General features: G+C 37.8%; 1 protein-coding gene across 3 annotated transcripts in view; it reads left to right on the forward strand.

The window, feature by feature from the left end:
- Positions 1-21,416, forward strand: part of POLA1 (DNA polymerase alpha 1, catalytic subunit) — a 195,300-nt gene that overhangs the window by 23,939 nt on the left and 149,945 nt on the right. For all 3 annotated transcript variants that reach the window (XM_017827154.1, XM_017827155.1, XM_017827156.1), the window contains exons 15-26: positions 284-444; positions 1,576-1,660; positions 2,483-2,544; positions 3,289-3,378; positions 4,923-5,039; positions 5,761-5,936; positions 6,345-6,474; positions 6,806-6,925; positions 8,004-8,100; positions 8,616-8,740; positions 10,516-10,665; positions 10,894-11,016. In XM_017827154.1, the coding sequence (XP_017682643.1) occupies positions 284-444; positions 1,576-1,660; positions 2,483-2,544; positions 3,289-3,378; positions 4,923-5,039; positions 5,761-5,936; positions 6,345-6,474; positions 6,806-6,925; positions 8,004-8,100; positions 8,616-8,740; positions 10,516-10,665; positions 10,894-11,016 (1,436 nt within the window). The remainder of the gene's footprint in view (positions 1-283; positions 445-1,575; positions 1,661-2,482; positions 2,545-3,288; positions 3,379-4,922; positions 5,040-5,760; positions 5,937-6,344; positions 6,475-6,805; positions 6,926-8,003; positions 8,101-8,615; positions 8,741-10,515; positions 10,666-10,893; positions 11,017-21,416) is intronic.

Raw genomic sequence — 21,416 nt, forward strand, 5'->3', positions numbered from 1 at the left:
ATGCTCACTTGGCTTATACCTTTCTGTACTATGACTGTGTGAAGCTGCCTGAAGTATTTTTTGCATTGTGCATCTTCCTGACCTCGATCCAAATATTCCCTCTCTTATTTGTGGTTAAAGAGCTCATGCTGACAGGGGAGTCAGGGCCCAGGGAGTTACCAGAAATTGGGCAGGATTAGTGTGGGTCTTGGACTATCCCACAAGGGCAAAACATTGAAAGGATGTGCTCTGTGCAGTTCTGTGGTTCCCAGAAGAATGAAGGTGGCTTGTGTTGTTTCTTCAGAGCCTTCGAATCAGTCGGTCAGCTGGTGTAAAGTGGAGGCCGTGGCCATGAAGCCTGGCTTGGTCAATGTGGCTAAAGATCTTTCTCTTCCTCCTCCTCCTCTGGTGGTCATGTCCTTCAGCATGAAAACCACTCAGAACCCAAAGACTCACCAGAATGAGGTAAGTAATCTGCTCTCACTTTGGTTTGGCTTTGTTTTGTTCTTCAGCGTATACTAAAAAGTTTTCTAAGGCTTGGAGGAGCTTCACCTGATAAAACACGTTTAAATATATTTACTGTTGAATAAAGTTTCTCTGCTGTGGGCTTTTCAAAGAAATTTCTACTGGGGTTTCACCAGCATGACAGCTATGGGTTAGGGGGCCTGTTTGGTGAGAATATTTACTGTGACAGTGGATCCTACCTATGTTTTCCAGCCTTCTGTTTTGTCTGATATGCCTCTTAGTTATAAGACTGTCTCAGAACACCTGTTAGTGGATTTTTTTTTTAAAAGTATCATTTATTTATTTATTTAGGTAGAGTTAATCATAGACTCTAGGTAAAATGAGTGGGCTTTTCTGCTGATAAAACTCATTTTAAAATGAGAATTTGGTCTTGATCTTATGGCACCTACCATTCTGCTGTGAGATCTTTTCTCAGAAAGGAGGAGAGCTGTGGGTGGCCACTCTCAGTTGTGAATTGCAGATCCCAATACATGCTAAGGCACATTTATCTTTTTTTCTTTTTTTTTTTTTTTTAACATGACATACCCAAGGTACCAACCGGACTCTACTTAGCAAGACGCTTTAAAGGCTGTCTGCTTTGTCTTCTATTGGGTTTTCCTGGACACTGTCTGGGGAGCCAGGACATCCTGCCAGCAAAGCTAATGGGTTCCAAATGCTGAATCCTCTTGGCTGCTTGGCAGTGTTGACTGCTTGCTTAGGGGCAGCCCTTCCTGAGGAAAGGCTTCTCTGCCCTGCTCACATCTCCCCTGCACTCCATAGGGAATCCTTTAAATTGTGGTATCTGTTCAGATTCAGAGCAGAAACTGATAGAAGTTTTCCCAAATGAATTATTTCGCATCTGAAATTTCTAAGATAATAATTTAGGAGGAAATTCTGCTTTATTTTTCTTGAGATCAATTGACAACTTTTTTTCTTTTTAACTGTTTGTAGTTGGAATTAATTTAAAAAAGATCTGTTGTGGAAACAAGAGAAAAGAGATGAGGAAACTTATAAAAAAAGGAGGAAGAATAGTAGTCATATTGATAGTAGTCATATTTATGAAGTTGTGTATTCTGTATCTCCTTGGTATAGGTTGTGGCTCTTGCAGCTCTGGTTCATCAGAAATTTCCTTTGGATAAGGCTGCACCTCAGCCTCCTTTTCAGACACACTTCTGTGGTATGTACTTGGAACAGCTTATGAGTAAAAAAAAAATTAATTCTGAGGTTTTTATTTTTTGTGTGTGTTTTGGTTTTTTAGTTGTGAGGCAGGGGGTTATTTATTTATTTATTTATCTATTTATGTATTTATTTATTTTTAATTTTTACTACATTCTGTCACTCCAGCAATAGTGGCTTGGAGTAGATAAGTGATGAAGTTTCAACTCCCTGGCAGGCTTTTCTCCTCATTTTTAATTTCACTGGTTACTGACTTTTTATCCAAGACTTAATTGAAAAAAATCTTAGTTTGAGATGATGGAAAGTAACACTACTCTATACAGTTTCCTATAATTTTTATTGGTTTTGCTTCATTGTGTGTTTTTTTACTTTCTCCACCCATTAATTTAGACCATTTATTTACTGTCACTTACTTATTTTTCAGTTTAGTTCTTCTGAACAGAATTAAAAAATTAAACATCACAATTATGTTTAAACAAGTTTTCTTAGGAAAATAAAAATCTTGCAGCAGTGTCCTTGTAGTAATATCAACTAAACCTTGAGATTCACTGATTGGAAGTGATGAAGTGCTGAATGCTCATGAGAGGAAGTTCTTCAGGAGCTGTGGACCATAGTTATAATCTCCAAAGATAACCTCAAATATGCCTGATTAAGACTGTTTAATGCTTTACTAATTACCTGTCTTTAGATAACCAAGTATTCCTATAAAGCTTTTTAGAGTTAGAGGTCAGTTTTTCTTGGTTCCCTTTGTTGTGAATGGGTGCTTACTGGGAGGGTACAATGAAGAATTTGTATGTAAGAACAAATATCACTTCTTTTGCAGCTGTTTCCAAACCAAACGATTGCATTTTTCCTTATGACTTCAAAGAAGCTATTAAAAAGAAGGTAATTTCATTTTTTTTAGCCTTCTTATTGCAGTACCTTATAGGTTATGAACTTCATGGTGCTTTTGGCAAGTTGTGAAGAGAAGTATTCAAAGGAATGGCATGATTATTTTATTGGTTTTCCACTTTGCAAACCTAAATCCAGGTATTTATTCTGTTTTCCTTGTAGAAACAGAGTTGTGTGCTCTGTGTGATTCAGTACTGCTGCTAATTGTGCTCTTAAAATAGGTGGGGAGTTAGGAGAGTTGGAAAGGTTTTTCAAAGAGACTAACATTGTGATTGATTTTCATTATACCTGACTTTGTACTCATAGTAAACTGGGAGGATTTCTTTCATCTTTTTGTGGAGAGGAAAATCTGTCAAAATTTAGAAGACATGCTTTCTAAAGGTCAGTGGAAGAGCTGACAGAATAATAAAGTTAGCCATTTTTGTTTTGCCTCTATTTCTGTGTGATCTTAAGCCTGTGAGTGAAGGATGCATATGGAGCATTTTCCTGGTGTGCTTGATTCTTAGGAGGCTCTTAAAATATCACTAGACACCTGCATACAAAAGTAGAATGGAAAAAAGCCTCTGAGAAAAGCTTTCTATGTCTATGGGGGTGAGGAAAAAAAATCCTTGAATTATAGAATGAAAGGGAGAGCTCTGTGGTGCTTTATTATTGTCTTGTAACTAGTAGGGGAGAGGAGATGTTTCCATTTTAAACTTATTGGGTCATTGAAATCAGGTGCTCTCTTGCTTCTTTTAGAATGCTAAAATAGAAATCGCTGCAACAGAGAGAACACTGCTGGGATTTTTCCTGGCGAAGATTCACAAAATTGACCCAGATGTTGTTGTGGTGAGTAGTTCTGAGACTTTGAGAGTTAAATTAAAGCATATTGTCAGTTGGTCAGCTTTGTTCTTTTTCTTTTGTCCTCTTATATGTTTTTTAATGTTTGTCTTAGACTGCTTTATGAATTGAGTTTGCTTATAAGACGGCAGGGATATTTTGATACAAAGATGATACAGAATTTTCCCTGACAGTGTTTTATACATCCTATTATTTCCTGTAATAGCTAAAATAGGCAGTATTTCCACAATACCTGAAACAAATATTTTTTTTCTTTACTCAGAAAGACAAAACACGACAAAAAAACTCTGATTTTCTAGAAAAATGGGAACTCTTGGTAGACTTAAGAGTCTGTTTCAGTTCAGATGCTCATATAATTTGTGTTACCATTTAGATTGTGTTTATGCTGTAAATCAAAATGATAACCTATACAAATCTGTGGGATCTGAGCAAAGTTTTTTAATAAGCATTCTTATGTTTTCTACCGTGTAGCTGAGGATTTATTACAATTACTCTTTTTCTCTTTTTGTTATTTTTAATTACTGTACAGTCCTGAGTTTCACTTACTAAAGTTTTGAGGACAGTTTGAAGTTGGTTATAAATCTGAGGTGGTTACACACAACTTGTTATTCTTCTGTAGGTAAATACAAATGATTAAGTGGTGGGAATACGATGAAAAGAGCAGACAGATTCCTGATGTTTTCAGCTCTCTGCAGCTGGTATCCAGTATTTGCCCTGTGACCTAAGCTTCCTGGTGGTTATGGGAAGGAATCGGGGGGCAACACTGCAATCAGTGGTTTAAAATTGAGGATGCCAATGGTAGGGGTGTGAGATCTTCTGTCCTGAAAACAGCAGAGCTGTGTTAGTGCAGTTTAATTTGCACCTAGTTTAATTAATGCTGTTGAAATGCTGCTGCTCGTTTTCAGGAGTTGCTTCTATAGCACAGTCTTGCACTACACAGAGATACCTGGTAGAGTGGACCTGCAGTTCCTGGTGACTGACTCGTGTTCATCAGGGTAGCATTTTGCTTTCAGCTCAGGTTACAGACCAGTGTCATCAATGTCCTTAGCATTGTTTAAAATACTGCTGGAGTGCTTTGGTATGTAAATATTGGTTGCAAGGTCTTCCTGTCCAGATTTAACAGCTATGCCCGTTGTAGTGTCAAAGGGAAAAATTACATTATTTTGATGTAACTATTGCATCTTTCATGGATGGAGACAAAAGGAATTACTCTTAGCTTAAGTTTATATGCTCTGTGAAGAATGTTGTGGGTTTTTTCTATAAAGCTTTAAATCCTAATGTCTGCTATCAAAGCATAAAGCTATGAGCCAGCTATAGAGCTGATTTTGGTATTCTGCTGAACAGCATTGTTAGTGTTAAGACTAATGAGTACTGTTGATGAACGTTCTCTTAGAAAGTGCTTTCTGTGAGAGAGATAATGCCATCAATTAGTTGGAAAAAACCTCAAAGGGCAAAGGAATACTGAGTGTGTGGAAGTAAGTCTTTCAATTTGCATTTGTTGTAACCTTTTTTGTTATTTTTTCTGCTTCAAGGGTCATAATATTTATGGATTTGATTTGGAAGTGCTACTTCAAAGAATTAATTTGTGCAAAGTCCCTCACTGGTCCAAGATAGGTCGACTGAGGAGGTCTAACATGCCAAAGCTTGGGGTAATAAGATTGCTTAAGTCTTTTAAGCCCCTTTATGTTGTGTGTGATTAAAAATGAATTAATTTTTCTGAGGAATTGTAAATGTGACACTGACGTATTTTGACTGTTGGTCATGCTGAATTTCATGTGTCCCAGATCAGAAATTGAGTGTTTATATGACTTTTATTACAGTAATAGGCTAAACTGATTTTCGAGTTAGGCTAATTTAGTTTACTTATCTCAGCTAGATGATGGTAATGACAGATTAATTGCAATAGTCTTTACTGTAACAGTCTTTGTCTGCTGTAACTGTAAAATGAGAAAATGCAGTTTGGATTGATGGGTGAATCATCCCATAGAGAGCTGCTAAGTTAATTCTGTAGTTCTTAGTCTGTATTTGTTCAGAGGACAATGTGTGAGGCTTGGAGTACTGAAGTGCTGAACGTGGCTGTGATCTTGCATGTTCCTATTATTCCTTGAGGCCAAGATGGTGAAATCTAACTAGTAATGAGAGTTAAGTATCTATTTCTTAACATTTTTATACTGAAAGATACCATGGATTCCTTTAGGGCATCATTGTAAGTCTTGAGTATTAGTCGTATTTAGTAGAGCATTAGAGTATTTAGTGACCAACTGACTGGACTGAGCCCTGTAAACATATGTTGTGGCTAGATGATTTTTTGCTGATGATTGCACGTTTAATTTTGCTTGGGTTTTTCTCTCCTTGTGTGATACGGTTAAGGGTCGAGGAGGGTTTGCTGAAAGGAGTGCTGCCTGTGGTCGAATGATCTGTGATGTAGAAATTTCTGCCAAAGAATTAATTCGTTGCAAAAGTTACCATTTGTCTGAACTGGTCCATCAGATTTTGAAAACAGAGAGGGTAACAATTCTACCTGAGGAAATTCGAAATATGTACAGGTATGTTGCTGATTGGGGTTTTCAGTCCTCCACTGGAAAGCAGCAGATCTGGTTTCCCAGCATAAAATTTTATGCTTGCTTACTTCATTTGTCATGTACATGCTGACTTAGCACACTGGTATTTGAAAAGTTAAATACTATTGTATCGTTATGTTACAATGTTTCAAGCCACTTGTGTGTGGTGGTTTATTGGGTGTGAAGCGAATGGATTTGTCAGAACATTGATATAGATACACTAATAGGTTATGCAAGCTTGAGTTTTGGGATGGCTTTTCAATTACAAGAGCTTGCTGTATAATTCGGCACTGGTGTGCTACAGGTACCGTGTGTTCTGTACAGCATATAGGTCTAAACTACTACAAAGGAGGCTGATTTTACTTTGTTAGGCCATGCTCCTTCTTTTCTCAGCGATTCTCCTCACTTGCTGTTCATGCTGGAAAACACCTGGACAGATGCCAAGTTCATTCTCCAGATCATGTGTGAGCTGAATGTTCTGCCACTGGCTCTTCAGATAACAAACATCTCTGGGAATGTCATGGTACATTTTCATTACTTTCTGCCCTCCTCCCTTTCCCCTCCTCCAAACAGTTCCATGTTTTCTGTGTTTAATTTGCTAGGCTTAATTTCTAAACACTGGTTGAGAATATATGATGCTATAAATTTTTTTCTGTGATGACTGGGGGAGTTCAATGTTCTTATCAGGCAATAATGTAAAACTTTCTTGAAAATACCACATTTGAGTTTTGTGCATGGTGGTGATACAGAATGTTGAGTGAACTTAAATAGTTCAAGGACATTGCCTAGTCTGCTTTACTATGTCAGTGTTTTCTCTGCTTTGCTTTGAGTTCTTTTTTTGCCCCTCTCTTTAGTCGAGGACAATGATGGGCGGACGATCTGAACGTAATGAGTTCCTGCTGCTTCATGCATTCCATGAAAAGGACTACATAGTGCCAGACAAACAAGTTTTTAAAAAGCCTGTGCAGAAGCTGGTGGGTCCAGTTTTTCTCCTTCCAAGGATTTTTATTAAAAAATTAAAAAAATTCTATCTTTTTTGTATTACTGTTCTGTGAGAGCACAAAGAACCCCAAATGTACATTAGATACAACTTAATGTTACAGCATATGCTTAGTTAAAATACTTTTTTTTTGTTGACTTGATAATGAGAGTGGGACAGTGTAACAGCTTTTCCATTGTGTTACAGATCTATGGAAACTCAATTGTTCTGTTAGTTTAAAATTAAAATAAGCCAAGTACTTGACTGTGTAGGGAAACAGTAAAGAAGATAATCTGTGTTGCTTAATAGATGCACTTAAAATTATTTTGATGATGAACAGTATTTCAAGTATGATTTGTTTTATGGGTAAAATATCCAAAGATATCAAAAGAAATTCCTTTGAGTAATACCAGTGTAAATAATATTTATAGAAACATCCATTTGTTTTGTTAGTAAACAAATTGAAATTTGAGAAAGTACTTGTATTGCACTATATTTTGCTTCTTAGTTTTACTTTTATATAAGTTCAACAGCAAATTCCAAAGCAATCAGTTTTCTTGATTGTATTGTTTCATCAAAGCTGGAATTTTCAGTGATTTAGAATAGAATTGAACAACCAGCAGAAAAAGTCTTACTACTGTGTAGCAAATAACAGGATACTTTTTAGGTCAGTAATAATGTTTTTATTTGTTTTATTAAAACCTAGCCATTCTGTTTCAAAAAACAACATTGTAATTGGGCAATCATATGACTTCTGGGTCATGAATTGATTTTTTTCTAGTGTTGACCTTTACAACCAGCTGGAAAATGCATACTAGTGCCATGTTGCATGATGACAATACCTTAAGGTCTCTTATTAGCAGTTTGTTCCTATCAGAGTCGGTTTGAATGCTGTTTTGACATGTAGAGAGCTTTAATAAGGATCAGGATGAAAACACCATGTTTTGCATGTATTTTAAAAGGAACTCTGTGCACTGGCTCCCAAATTCATATTTGATTTGCCAAAAATAACTCGTCTAAGATTATAGAAATCTTAGAGACTAGATAATGACTTTTTTAAATGCCAAATGTAGGTGGATGAAGATGAGGATCTTGAAGATCAGAATAAATCAAATATAGGGAAAAAGAAAGCAGCATATGCTGGGGGCTTAGTCTTGGATCCCAAAGTCGGTAAGATGTGGCAATTTTCTTTCTTCTATGAAGATAGAGACAGGTAGATTATATTAATGCAGAGAGATTGCAGTGGGGAATCCGTGTATCTTCTGGGAGTTTGGTGTGGTGGTTGTGGGACTGGGGGGAGATGTCATTGCACACAACAAAATTCCCAACACTGATTGTGGAATTGCTGGTTTTGAGGAATTAGGACTGTGTATATGTGTATAAATTTTCTAATGGACACTTAAGTTTTCTTTCAGTTTCTCCTCTCTGTGGGGAAAACTGTACAAGTGTCCTATAGTAACACAGAAGCTATCTGTTCAACTCTGGTGAGTTAACGGGGTTGGATCGTTCCACTTCTGACAGCTTTCTGTAATGGGTAGTGGTGCATCTCAACAGCTGCTTTAAGGGATTTAGATTATGGAAATGTGGTGCAATGTATTACTGTCACTTACATATTAATCGTGGAGTTGTATGGAGTCCTCCGGGTGACTGAGTAATTATGACTTTTGTTTTAAACTCTGTTTTAGGTTTTTATGACAAGTTTATTTTGCTTCTCGACTTCAACAGCTTGTACCCATCGATTATCCAAGAGTTTAACATCTGCTTTACCACAGTGCAGAGACTGTCATCAGAAGCACAGAAAAGGGCCGAGGTTCGTGTGCTTTAACTTCTGGCTTAACTTGTACCGTCTTAACTTCAGTGTGTTTTCTGTGAATCAGCTCTTTAAAAAACTTCTTTTCCACTATTTAATATTTTTTTTGTCCCCTCTCACATAAAAAGTGATTCTTGTTTAGAGATGCATCATATTAAGTTTGGGTTGGGACTTTTTCAGTATTTAATGTCTCTCACCTTCCTTTCTGTAATACTCATACAGAATCTTGGTAAGTTCTCTCCCATCTAGTCTTGGTAACCTCATGAAACAAGTTTTTGCTTTTCAACCACATGTCCTTCTAGCAGTTTCTGAGCCACTTGACCAGTTTCATCCGAACTTGGTAGAAGCTTCCACAAGTTAGTTGCCACAGAATTCATGCAAACATATCTGAATGAGGGAGACAAAAGTCTCATGGTTCTGTCTACAGGAAAGAATACGATAGGAGCTCAAGCCTTATTAGACATCAGGAAGATTATATATGTGTCTTGGGGGGTGATGGCTATGTCAGCTGTGGTACTAGCTTCACAGACATTCATACTATTTAACACAGCATTAAACTCTATTAAACACAACCTGAAGGTGTAGTTCCACTGTTTTTTAAACAGCTATGTTGGCTCTGGCTTTTCCGTGGCTGGAGATTCTCATTTCCTCAGCTGTGCTGAAACAGTTGTTGTTGGAGCTGTGTTGTAAACTGAAGCAGTGAGCTTGTCAGGTCTAAAGGTTAAACATTGAGGCTTTTATTTTTAAGTGCTATCAGCTCACTGGTTGGAATTAGTTAGTCTCATAATGACTGAAATATCTGTACCGTATCAGAGAGGAGGAGATAAGTATGCAGAATTCTGTCAGTAAGTTCCTCCAAGCTCTCTGTGGATTTTCCCTGCTTTTTGAAGTGTGCTTCAAGCTGAAGCAGCTCATTTTGGTTTCTATCACTGTACGATATTTATTGAGGCTTTGGTGTAATTTCTTGTTACAGTTCTTCCCAGACTGCTTTACTAAACTCGCCGACCTCATAATGTCTCTGTTGCCCTTCTTTGTACATTTCTGTCTCCTCCATTGTGTTTGAAATTTCTTTCCATTTTCGCTGATCAACCATTTCTTCAGTTATGCTAAGAAAAAGAAGAATATGTGCTTTCTCCTAAGTTGTTGTTTTGCTATAATCAAAAGTTGCTTGGGGTGGAGTTTTTGTTCTGTTGCTATGGTGGATTTCTCTTTTGTCAGTTATATCATTCAAAGTATCAGTTCCACAGAGCATGTGCCCCATTTGACAGTTCTGAACACCAACAGTAATTATGTGATAATAAAAAAGGTGTAGATTTTATCCAGCATGGAAAGAATTGCTTCTTTATATTTTTCTATCTGTCTTTCTATCTGTATTTCTATCTGTCTTTCTATCTATCTGTCTGTGTGTCTATCTATCTATACCTAAAAGTTAGAGTGTTTGTGTGTTATTTATCTGGATTTATATATGTGTGTGTGTGTGTAAAAATGTAAAATCACACACACACTAAAAAAAATCTTCCTGCTACTGGTCCACACCTCTGTTGGGTTTCTCCCAGACTGAAACAGACTTAGGCCCTGTTCCCTAGAAGGGATGAAGTATTATAGTTAAACACTGCAAAAACCGTCTCATGCTTGTTCTAGACTGTGTTTTGGGTGTTCTGCAGGAATAGACACAAGCTGTGTGATTTTGTTTTTTCCCCCCAAGCTTTTCAGTTAACACGTTAAAATCTAATCTTCGAGCAAGAAAATGATAAGATGTGGTGATCATTTGACAGGGTGAAGAAGAGGAAGAAATTCCAGAGCTTCCAGACCCGTCTGTGGAAATGGGAGTTTTGCCTAAAGAAATCAGGAAACTGGTGGAGAGAAGGCGTCAAGTTAAGCAGTTAATGAAACAGCCAGATTTAAATCCTGACCTGTATTTACAGGTGTGTTCTATAGAACTCCTTTGATTTTTCCTCCCGTTTCCTTTAAGTGCCCTGATCAGCCTTGTAGAATAGGGATGATTAGTAGTGAGCAGTGATTGTAATGTGCTTTATTTGTAGCCCATCATTGCTTCAGGCTGTATGAAAAGCTGTGAATGTAATTGTGAGCATTAAGTTCTATCCTCTGATGGCTACGGTTGGATCATTTTTGCTGGTTGTGTTTCTTTGCAGTATGATATCAGACAGAAAGCTTTGAAACTCACTGCTAACAGTATGTATGGCTGCCTGGGATTTTCCTACAGCAGATTCTATGCCAAACCTTTGGCTGCTTTGGTGACACATAAGGGGAGAGAGGTAAGTCATTAAACAGATTATACACACATGTAAAAAGGCTGGATTTAAGCTTTTTTTCATTGAATAGATGAATGGTTTTGGTCTTGAAGCTGCTTTTGGTTTCAGAACTGTAAATTTTTCTTTCTTGTACTGCGGAAGTTGAAAAAAATGAAACTAGTATCTGGAAAAGAGTCAGATAAATATCGCCAGAAGTATGACAAGTTGAAGCTCTAGCTAGAGCCTTATTTTGGCTCTGTTTGGTTTCAATGGGCCAGATTATGGTGACAAAAAAAATCAAGGGTGCTTTCATGTTTTTCATGAATTTTCAGTTTTGCTTAATGGGTTAGTCTTTGATCTAGTGGTATGCTTCAGCTTTGGGTGAGCTTGACTTTAGCCAGACTGTCCTGTGCCCCCTGGTATGTGGAGCTCCTGAAACACTAAAGTTTGTGATAGGGCTAATTAATCACAGGGAGGCAATGGATTATGTATCAGGGCTTATTTTTAGAAGCTGTTTGTTCCTTAAAATGAAGTTTTTTGTTAGCGTCAGATATTATTATAAGAGTTGCTCTTGATTTTATAGGCAAAACTACTCTTGCTATTGATGAGGGTGGCAGCCCAATCAGTCTGGTTCCAGTGGGAGAAAACAATCATTAAAGATCCAAAACATACACTGATACACAGCATCTTAAAACATATTTTTTCATGATGTTTCATATTAGTTCTTTATAGACAAGAATGCCAAGCAGGAGTCTGCAAAGGTGCCAAGAACAGATGTGTCAGGATGGCTGATCAACCTTTAGTTGATCAGGGAGATGGATGAGGTCACATCTCAGAGAGGCAAATCCTCCCTGTGATGTGAAGGCACAGCTCTCCTTGTTGTGGACTGATTACCCAATGCACTGAAGGGTCATTTACAATCCCTGACTTACTTGCATGGGGGTGTTTTGTTTCTGGTAGCACATCTTTGATTTTAAAAGTTCTCCTATCTGAACAGTTCTCTAAGACATAACCCTTCATTTGCTGCCTTCCCAGTTTGCATAACCTGAATGTTTAACCTTACACACATGTTTAACTTAGAAATAACTTCCTGTTTTTATAACTGTAAATGTCCTATGCAGCCACATGAATTCAAAAGTTAATGTTTCCTTTAATGGAGTTAAAGGAAAAGTGTCTTTGTTGCTGTGAGATTCTGATGTATTTGTCTCTGAAGTTGGCATGCAAAGCAGCTGAGTATCACAGCTTTATATTTTCTAGTGGTATTTTAAAAGTAATGAATGTGACTTTTTTGTTATTTTTTTTTTCAAATGATCTCCAGTAGTCATATAGAGCACCTGTCACAAACTGGATATTGTATGGATACTTAAGCTTTTGGCCTCTGTTAAGGCTGGGAAATACTTTTTGTTTGCGCATACAATTTATTCTCATTTGTTATCAGTTACGGGATGACGGTGCATGAAATTCTGGTGTTCCTGCACTATGTTCCAAAGAGATGGTGAAGGGGGGGAAATCCTAATTAGGTGATACAGGATGTGCTAGGGAGCACTTTGAGGCATTCTCTCTTACACAGTTTATTTTTGGTTGGAAAGGATTTCTTACCTCTTGAATTCTGGTGGTTCTAGACCTGGGCTGGCTTGTGCCAAGCCTTTGCACCCATTTGAATCTCCAATTTTGTAGTTGCTCCGAGGTTGGGGAAAAACTTAATACTGTGGCACAATATTGCCTGAAAGCTTGTTGTAGCCAGTGCAGGTTTGAAGTTCCTCTGTGAGATGGGGCTGCTGGGAGCACAGCAAAGAGGTGCCAGTGAAAGTCTGGGAGTGGGTATGTCTGGCAGCACTAGTGCTGAGCTCAGTGGGACATCGCTGCCTTGGTAGGTCTCCTCTGTGCAGTAGGAGCACCTCCTGTAGAGCTAAAATGATCTTTTCCTCCCCCCTCATTCTGTGATGTAGATTAGTATTCATTAATCTGGGTACTGTGGATAAAGCAGACTTGAACATTTGAAAACTTTTCAGGATGGTCTGTAATTTCGTGCTTCTGCGCAGTATGATAGGTTCTGGTGAAGTACGCTACATATGCTCTGTTCTGAAAACTTGTATTATTAGGTAGGTAGTCAGTATACAGACACAGCTCTTCTAGTTGCTGATTTCTTGATTAGTAGGTTTTGACACAAAAGATGACACTATAGAGGACACACCTTAGATTTCTGGTTTGTTTTTTTTTTTTCTTAAGTTGAAATATCTAATCTGGAAAAGCATTACTTTACATTTTTATATTAGTGTTTCCTGTCGTATGTTTCCTCTTACCACTTACTTAACATTCACCTCTTTTATATTAGACTTATCTGGAGGTTTAGGTTTTCTGTATGAAAAGGTTAATTAAAAAGTAACTTATGGAAAATTTGTGGTCTAAATTTAAATGGCCTTTTCTGATGATCAGCAGTTAATACTTTTTTTTTTTTAATGTTCCAAGGGGGCCTGAGTAAACACAGGTAGACTTGTAGAAGTCTAAGCAGGAAAAATACTGTGTGGGATGAAAATTGAATTTAATATCTGCACTAACACAATTACAATTCAATTGTAAATCTTAGTGGGAAATACATATTTCATGTTGAAGTTGTTGAAGTCCATCCTGGCATTAAGTTTTAACATATCTAAGAGAGACTGAGTTTTGATGAGTCCTGTAAATTGCTGTTTTCCACCTGTGTGACTGAAGACCCCTCCACTGAAGCTGTAGGAAGACTCAAGTGCCTCCTGCCAAGTGCTATGTACCACCTCCCGTGGACTTTTAACTTCTCTCTGTGGTTCGGTGATGCTGGTGCAGTAAAAGTAGTGGAGCTGCCATGGTGTTCCTTACAGTGACTAAAAATTCTTGTAATTATACATTGCCATTTTAAAAACAGATCATAGAACTGGGTGATCTAAGTCCCTTCCAACCCAAACCATTCCATGATTTCTTGGCAGTATAGTCAATCGAAGCTCAGTTCTCTTCAGGCAGCGAGATACGAGCTAGCGCTTACCCTTTATTTTCCTTAAGACAGGGAACAGAAATGTAGCAAACGCTTACAACTCTGGCCATGTGCAGACTGGATCCAGCAGAGCTTAGCGCGTGGCATTCCAGGGAACGGGGTTTTCCCTGGATCGTGTGGTAACGGCGGGGAGTTCTCGCTAGATGGCGATAGAGACCTTGGGATCCTTAATCAATTAAGACTCATTTTTGTCACGAAGTGTTTAAACGTTGATTATCAGGTTTTTCGAACGGGTCTTTCTTGTTGTGGGTAATATTTAGCAGGGGCATGTCAGCGTGAATTTGTCAGAATTTAATGTAAAGTGTGTCACATGTAGGCTGTTTAAGTTTTGGTGTGTTTTGGAAGGAAAAAAATGTCAAAAATTTATGGCAGGAGTGAGTGAAAACTATAGCTCAGATCTGTTTGACATTTTTGAAAATGTAAATATTTTCCTATTTCGATTGTAAGAAATACATCAGTTCTCATATGTACAGTAAAATAAAATACTTTCTACATTTGCAATGCAAAGGTTGCATTATTGTTCAGGAATGTGTTAGAGGGATTCCTGGACTTTCCTCCTCTCCCTCCCCCCCGACACCTCCCATGTTAGTAAGCATTTGCCTGGACATTGCTCTTGTTGTAACTACAGCAGTTGCTTGCATGGAAAAGTAATAGGAAAATATTTAATGTATTTTTAGCTGTCCTTTAATGTAATTTAACAACTGGAAGAGAGATGAGTCGGTGTTGTACAACCAGCCAGCTCTGCACTAGCAGGCAGTGTAAGGTCATGCTGTTCTAGCCTCCTTAAAGGACAAGCCTTTTGATGAAGTGTCAGTTGTCTGGTTTCCTAAACGCAGGATTTCCCAAACGCCGTCTGCAGCAGGATTCTCCTACAGGACAGCAAAGTTGTTGAGAGAATTTAACTGTAGACAGCTTGGTTGCTAATGGTTGCCACTCAAAGCTGAGGCCTTTTCCAGGTGCTTGCTTTTTTCCCCACGTTGTTTTTCACTGTTGCATATTTTTGCCCAAGCAAACTTGCTTTTGAAAGGAAAATAACACACTTACTGTTTTCAGCAGTGCTAACAGGTAACCTAGAGTTACAGTATGCAAAATAAAAGGGAGAGAGAGGCAGTTGGGTTAATTCCAACTTTCTCATTCAGATCCTTTAGATACATTCTCAATTAATAATTAGTTTAAGGCCCTGACAGTCAAAAGGAAAGAATAAAAACATGTTATTGCTGCAGTCAGGGAAAAGAATGGATGAGGGAGGAGAAAAATGAAGGGGAGAAAGATGAGCTCATTTTAAAAAAATTAAGGGTAAGTAAGTAGGTTAATGGCCGTCTATTGTAATTATGTTCTGTAAAGAAATCCAGGCATTTCTTTTTTTTTTTTTTTTTTTTTAAATTTTTTTTTAAGTCCTGTTCATCCAGGGAAATTGATCATCAGCTGCTTTCTCTTAATTGAACCTAAACCATTGTTTATGCAGTCTGCAAGAGTCCTCATGTGCACGGGGCAATTGGCAGACTCCTGGTTTCTTCTGTGTTGTAGTATGGGAGAAGGGGAATTGGAAAAGAGGGAAGAAGCCTCCTAAAATCTCATATAAGCATGCTGTCTATATTTAAACAGGGAATGCAACATCAATATAACAATTTTGAAAGACGTGGAACTTGATGGCAAAGAGTTTCTAATTGCTTTTAAATATAAAAAAGGCAAACTGAAATCTTATGAGAAGTAGTGCTAAATTGTTGCATTGTCCCTAAATGGAAACTATTGGGGTCAAACCAGTTGTCACTGTTGTTAAATTTATCATTATGTACGCAATTGTGAGCCTGTGAAAAAGCTATGTATGTTATTCTGCATGCTAATATCCAAAATGAGTTAGAATAGACAAGGAGAGGCTGCTTACAATCTGAAAATGCAAACTGAGTACCAAGTAGTAGAAAAATTACGGAGCATCTTAACATTCCTTGAAATACTATTATTGTTAGTCAAGTGCATGAAATGACATCTGGTCTGATAAAGACTTTTGCATCTCCAAGGAGAGGAAATGAAATGTTTCAATTAAGAAGAATGGCCAGAATATTCTGGGTGAGGAGGAAATTAGTGAGAAGGGAAAAAAATTATTTTGTTTTATTTTGGGTGGCATGTTGGTATTTTTTTCCCCCCTCTGGACAGAAAGGTTTTATTTAATGGATATTCACTGAGAAATGTTTAGAAAGATTGATCAGATTCAGATTGATTGTACAGCAAGTCAGATGAATAGAGACCTTTTTTTTTTTTCTTTTTTACTGCTTATTTTAAGATTGTGCTATTACGAGAGGTGTGGTGCCTCTCACTTCCTGACTGCTGATTTCTGTGGATGGGTTAGAGCAATTGCATGGCCCCATGGTGAGTTGGATCAGCCTGGTGATCCGAGTTGAAAACTAACTCCGGAGGAAAACCAAATTGATTTCAGTTGGATCAATGACTCAGGGACTCACTGCATGCTCCTAGTGCTGGTGGAAAGGAGGAGGCTGGACAGTGGGGCAGGCCCAGTGTGAGATGTAAGGGGTCGGGTATGGCCAGCTATTTTTCAGCTCATACCGTGGGGTTGATGTTAATAGGACGAAAACGTGGGGGTTTTGTTTGGTTGTTCTTGTCTTTTTTCTGTACTTTTGGTTTTTTCTTATAGTTTCCTGTCTTGTATTTTTTTTCCCGTCTTGCCGAAAGATACAGATTTTGCTTGAGTCATATCTTAACCTGGCTGACTAGGTAACAACAAGATACTCCTCACCCAGAATTGTGGTAAAACTGAAAACAAGGCTTACTGGGAGATGTGAAAGAGCGAGATCTCTGGAACATTCTCCGTGCCTGATATGTAACAGTATGTCCCCTTTTAGAAGCCATATGTGTTGGGTAGAGGGCTGATGTTAGGATCAGGAGAGGAAGAAATCTCTTCACATCCAGTGGTAGCAGAAAGACTCTCAGATGCGCAATAAAATATTGGGGAATGCACTGAAATCCTGCAACCCCCAAAATTTGCCATAATTCGGCTTCAGGAAGAAAGGAAGGAATCCTTTAAACCTATCTAGAATACTGTAGGGATTAACAGTTCCTTTCATGGTTCTCTTCTTCAGATACTGGCATAGAGATGCCTCATAAAAGGGAGATACAAGAGCATAGGTGCTTCACTATGAAGGTGAGAGCTTTTGCAGTATGACTCCATCATTTGTAAACTGCTTAATTTCTGTTTTCAAACAAATTTGTTTTCCAAAACCCACTGTGTTAAGGTTAGAAGATTATAAATCCTAACTAAGATTATAAATCCAAACTGATGTTTTAAAGCTTTTCTCCAGCCTGTATATTTGTTAGCACTGCATGTCTTTGCTGTGCACATTTTCTTAGTTCATTAGTGGCCTGCCATAAAATGCTTTGTGTTTTGAGACTTCAGCAGAAATTGTTCTCTAGGGTATTATTGCTTCACTCATCTGCATCATGCATTTATCTTAAATTGGATGTTGGCCTGTTCTAGAAACCATGGGTTTAGATACCTAGATAGTAATAAAGTTTTCAAAATAAAAGATACTTCAAATAGGAGTTAAAAATAATTTTCATTTTCAAGCACTATTCCTAAGAGGGTAGAAAAACGAGTCTAACTGAAGTGTTTGTCTCCCACGAGACTTAAATAAATATTCATTCTGTCCTTCAAAGATAGGACACCTTGATCTCATAATCAAAAGTTTTCATATATTTCCTGGGAATGTTGCCCACTGTGCAAAAGCTTAGTGTTTTATCACAGGTTGTCTTAGAAGCTTTTTGCCCCATCCACAGTGACATGGTCTGTTCTTTTTCCTCTTGAATGAATACTCATTTGAGCCTACTAGATGTGCTATTTTCAGGTAATGGTTTAAGGATGGTGATGATCCTACTCTGCCATATAGGGAGAAGCTGCAAGCTGGGTTTCTTCAATCTGGAGAAAAAGCCTTTGAGGATGGAATTGACTGTGGTCTTAAGAAGAAGCCAGACTCTTCCTAGAGATGGACAGAGTTGCACCAGGCAGGTCTATCCCTGTCTTGGGTAAGAGGTTGGGTTAGGTGATGTCCAGAGATCCCTTCAAATCAAAATTGGTTTATGACCATCAGTTTAGAAGTTCCTTTAATTCACACTGAGATTTATCACCAAGGTCAGGTAGATCTAACAGATGCAACTCGTCATTTGGAGTGAAGAAGACTGGAAGGATGAAGATATTTCGGCAGTGATACTTGTCTTACCAGGATGTTTTGGTTTCAGAGCTAAAAAAATAATGCTTGTGTAGTTTGAATGCAGGTTTTGCTGTATGGATCAGGTCATGTGGTCTCTGCAAGTATGTCCTTTCTCTGGGCTGTGCCAAGATTCATTGGCTTAATTTAGAAGATAAGCATGAACAGCTTATGCTATTTTCAGCATCGAAATATACTTACGAGACAGATGAAACAGTTTGTTCAAGGCCTTTATTTATCTGTGGAAGATGGACTGTCTCTACTGCTGCAGGTGCAATACCTTGTAAGGATTCAGGAGACCTTGGTGGGCAACGTCAAGAATTCTGACTGGGACAAAGGACTCTTGAGAAGTAGATGTAGTTTAATGGCCTGGTTCAGATCTCTTACCTTAAGCAAGGAAGCCTGTAAGTCAGGCTTACATCCTAAGCTAATTTGTTCAGACTTCCTTCATGGTAGAAGGAGGGCAGTGTCAAAGCTGGATGAAATAAATCCCCCAAATTTTAGAGCTTGATTGGTGATTGGGAGACATGTGGAAGCTTAAATTATGCTTACTCGCTCTGTTTGCTTTCCTTCTGATGGTTGTGCATAATGTAATGCAGGAGATGTTGCTGATGTTTGCATTGTCTTTAGTTTCAGAATATTCCCTTTATCAAATATGGGTAAGGTTTCAGGGAGTAGGATTAAATTATTTATGTTGGTATGTGCTCTACAATTTGATATTTTTGTTTGCTGATTTGAACCACTAGGAATAGTTGCTCTATAAAATCCTATTTCAACACCTGGATTAGTTAAAAAAAAAAATCCATTTCTCTTAACCTTTCTTAATTCTTCTATGGTTTTGTGTGTTCTAACTGACAACCTTTAAAAAGAGCAAGAAATAGTTTTTTAGGTTGTTGGGGGTAGGGAGTGGTTCCCACTTATGTCAGTGAAATGCTTTGCTTATCAAGCAGTGCTCATCAAAAACGTGGAATGATGGAATGTCATTTGAACCTTACTGCAGGGATTAGTCCCTGGCAGTTATTTCTCTGTGAGCTTGTACTAGTCTTGGTAATTACATGAGACTGAGAAAATTTAAAATTTGGATAGTAGTGGTTGATAAGCCTTGGTTTCAAAAAAAAAAAAAAAGGACTGTTTTGCCCTGCAGTTTGGTTCTCTGACTTGTTCTGTGCACAGCATCACTTTATTAGGCAATACCACAGTTTGCACACTAGTAATTTATTTTCTGTTTTCTCTGAATTCAGTGCAGAGAATGTTTTCAATGTTAATTTCATTTTTCTTCCTTGATGCTTTTAATTTTTTCTGGGATATCAAACTGTCACAAGCTTTGTAATACTGTCATTTGGAATTGGCAGGTGGAAAACTGACATAAATCCATAGGAATGTCTCAGTCCTGTGCTCCAGGGTATTTCAGCCTTGCTGGTTGGTTTTGCTCTGGTCGGAATTTTACTTGTTGAATCTAGAACTTCCTTGGCTGTACCCTTTGATTTTTGAACAACCAAGATATAAGTCAATGGCAGGTGATGTTTTGGTTTTCATGTGACCTCCTTAATTTCTCCTCTTTCTCCTCCCCATCTCCCTCAGAACTCAGTATCATCGGCATCTTTGAACGTAGGCAAATTCCATTTTTGCATTTGCTCAGAAATCTAGTGGTTCCTTTAAATTTTAATAGGGCCTCTGCCTTGATATTTTAATATGTATCATACCTGGGTTTTTTGGTTCAGTGCATAGCTTCATATTTTTCAACTTAGAGTTAGTTGTCATCTTGGAGATAAAGAAAAATCAATAAGCCCATACTTAGACTGAGAACCCCTGCAGAAAGCTTTGATTAGAGAAAAGCTTTAGATCTGACTCTTACACACAATTGTCCATCAGGTGGCAAGTGATTTTTGCATGTACTACTGTGTGCCTCAGATGGTAGGGGTGGAAAAAGGTCTGTTACATCATGAAGTTCATCTTCCAAAGTATGTATATAGTTACTTCAGCAGAGACACAATTCTTGATGTGGGGTTTTTTTTGTTGTTGTTGACAGCTGTTGTCCTTCAAGACGTCACTTCTAATTTTAATTTTGCCGTGGTTTTTGATCTGATTGCTTTTTGTGATCACTAATTTTTTAATAGATTTGGAAGACAAGCCTGCCTTCAGTAGGAATGTGTTAATTGACAGGTGTCCTGAAGCTTTACATTCTTGGCAGTGGTCCAGGATGACAGAGCAGTAATGATTTAGAAACTGCTGTTCCTTCCTGGTGAAAGGATTGGAGGAAATCTGTGAGGTTATTAACTACTACGCTCTTCTAACAGATTGTGAGAAGATCATTATGGCATCTAATTAGTTGAGATTACCTCCTTTATGCAGAATGTTTGGGGTTTTTTTAAATTCCTTTACATACTGCCTTGTGACTTGTACTGGTATTTTTTTTCTCTTCTCTCCAATGTTCTGGATGGTTACTCTGAGGATTTGAGTAAGGGATCATGTTCCTCTCTCTGTGTGGTGTAATTAGCACAGCTATTTAAATGTTATCTGGAACCCATTTACCCTATCTGTCAGTTGCTGCTTAGTTCAGTGGAAATGCTTTTATGTAAAACACAGAACAATACTTCTGACTTGTAACAAGATTGGGTTGAATTTAGGGAACTGAAGCACTTCATCCTAGAATAAAAATGTCTTGCTGAATCAAGGGTAGAAGATTATGAAAGCTGCCACTTTTAAAAAGTGTATTATGCTAACATATGTATATGTATAAATTGAATTAGCTGTGATACTCCTACAGGGAGAAACTTCCCACTGATTCTAAAAAATTTAAGGAAAAGCTGACACATGAAATTTTCCTCTCAATTTGTATGTTAGCTTTTCAGCTGGTCTTAGAATATTTGAAATTGATGCCTGATGGGGTGTGGGGCAGATGCTTTCCTTTTACTTCCTAGTAATTTCTTAATGAAAGAGGTTCCTTCTGTGGCTGAGATGTTTGTGTTTTATAGGGATCTAATGGCTTTTATAATGATTTTTATTGCTCGGAGGCTTACATGGAAGATAAACCACATAAACGATTTTTTTTTGTTTCCATTCAGATAAAAACAACCGTCCCTTCCCTCCCACCCTCCTTTAATGTACTGACCTTTTGCCATCCCATATTTTGGTGGTAGATCTTGAACTTAAATAATTACAAAAGTTTCTCATCTTTCATA

Source organism: Lepidothrix coronata, unplaced genomic scaffold (genome assembly GCF_001604755.1).
Source record: "Lepidothrix coronata isolate B3197 unplaced genomic scaffold, Lepidothrix_coronata-1.0 Scaffold135, whole genome shotgun sequence".
Classification (NCBI taxonomy): Eukaryota; Metazoa; Chordata; class Aves; order Passeriformes; family Pipridae; genus Lepidothrix; species Lepidothrix coronata.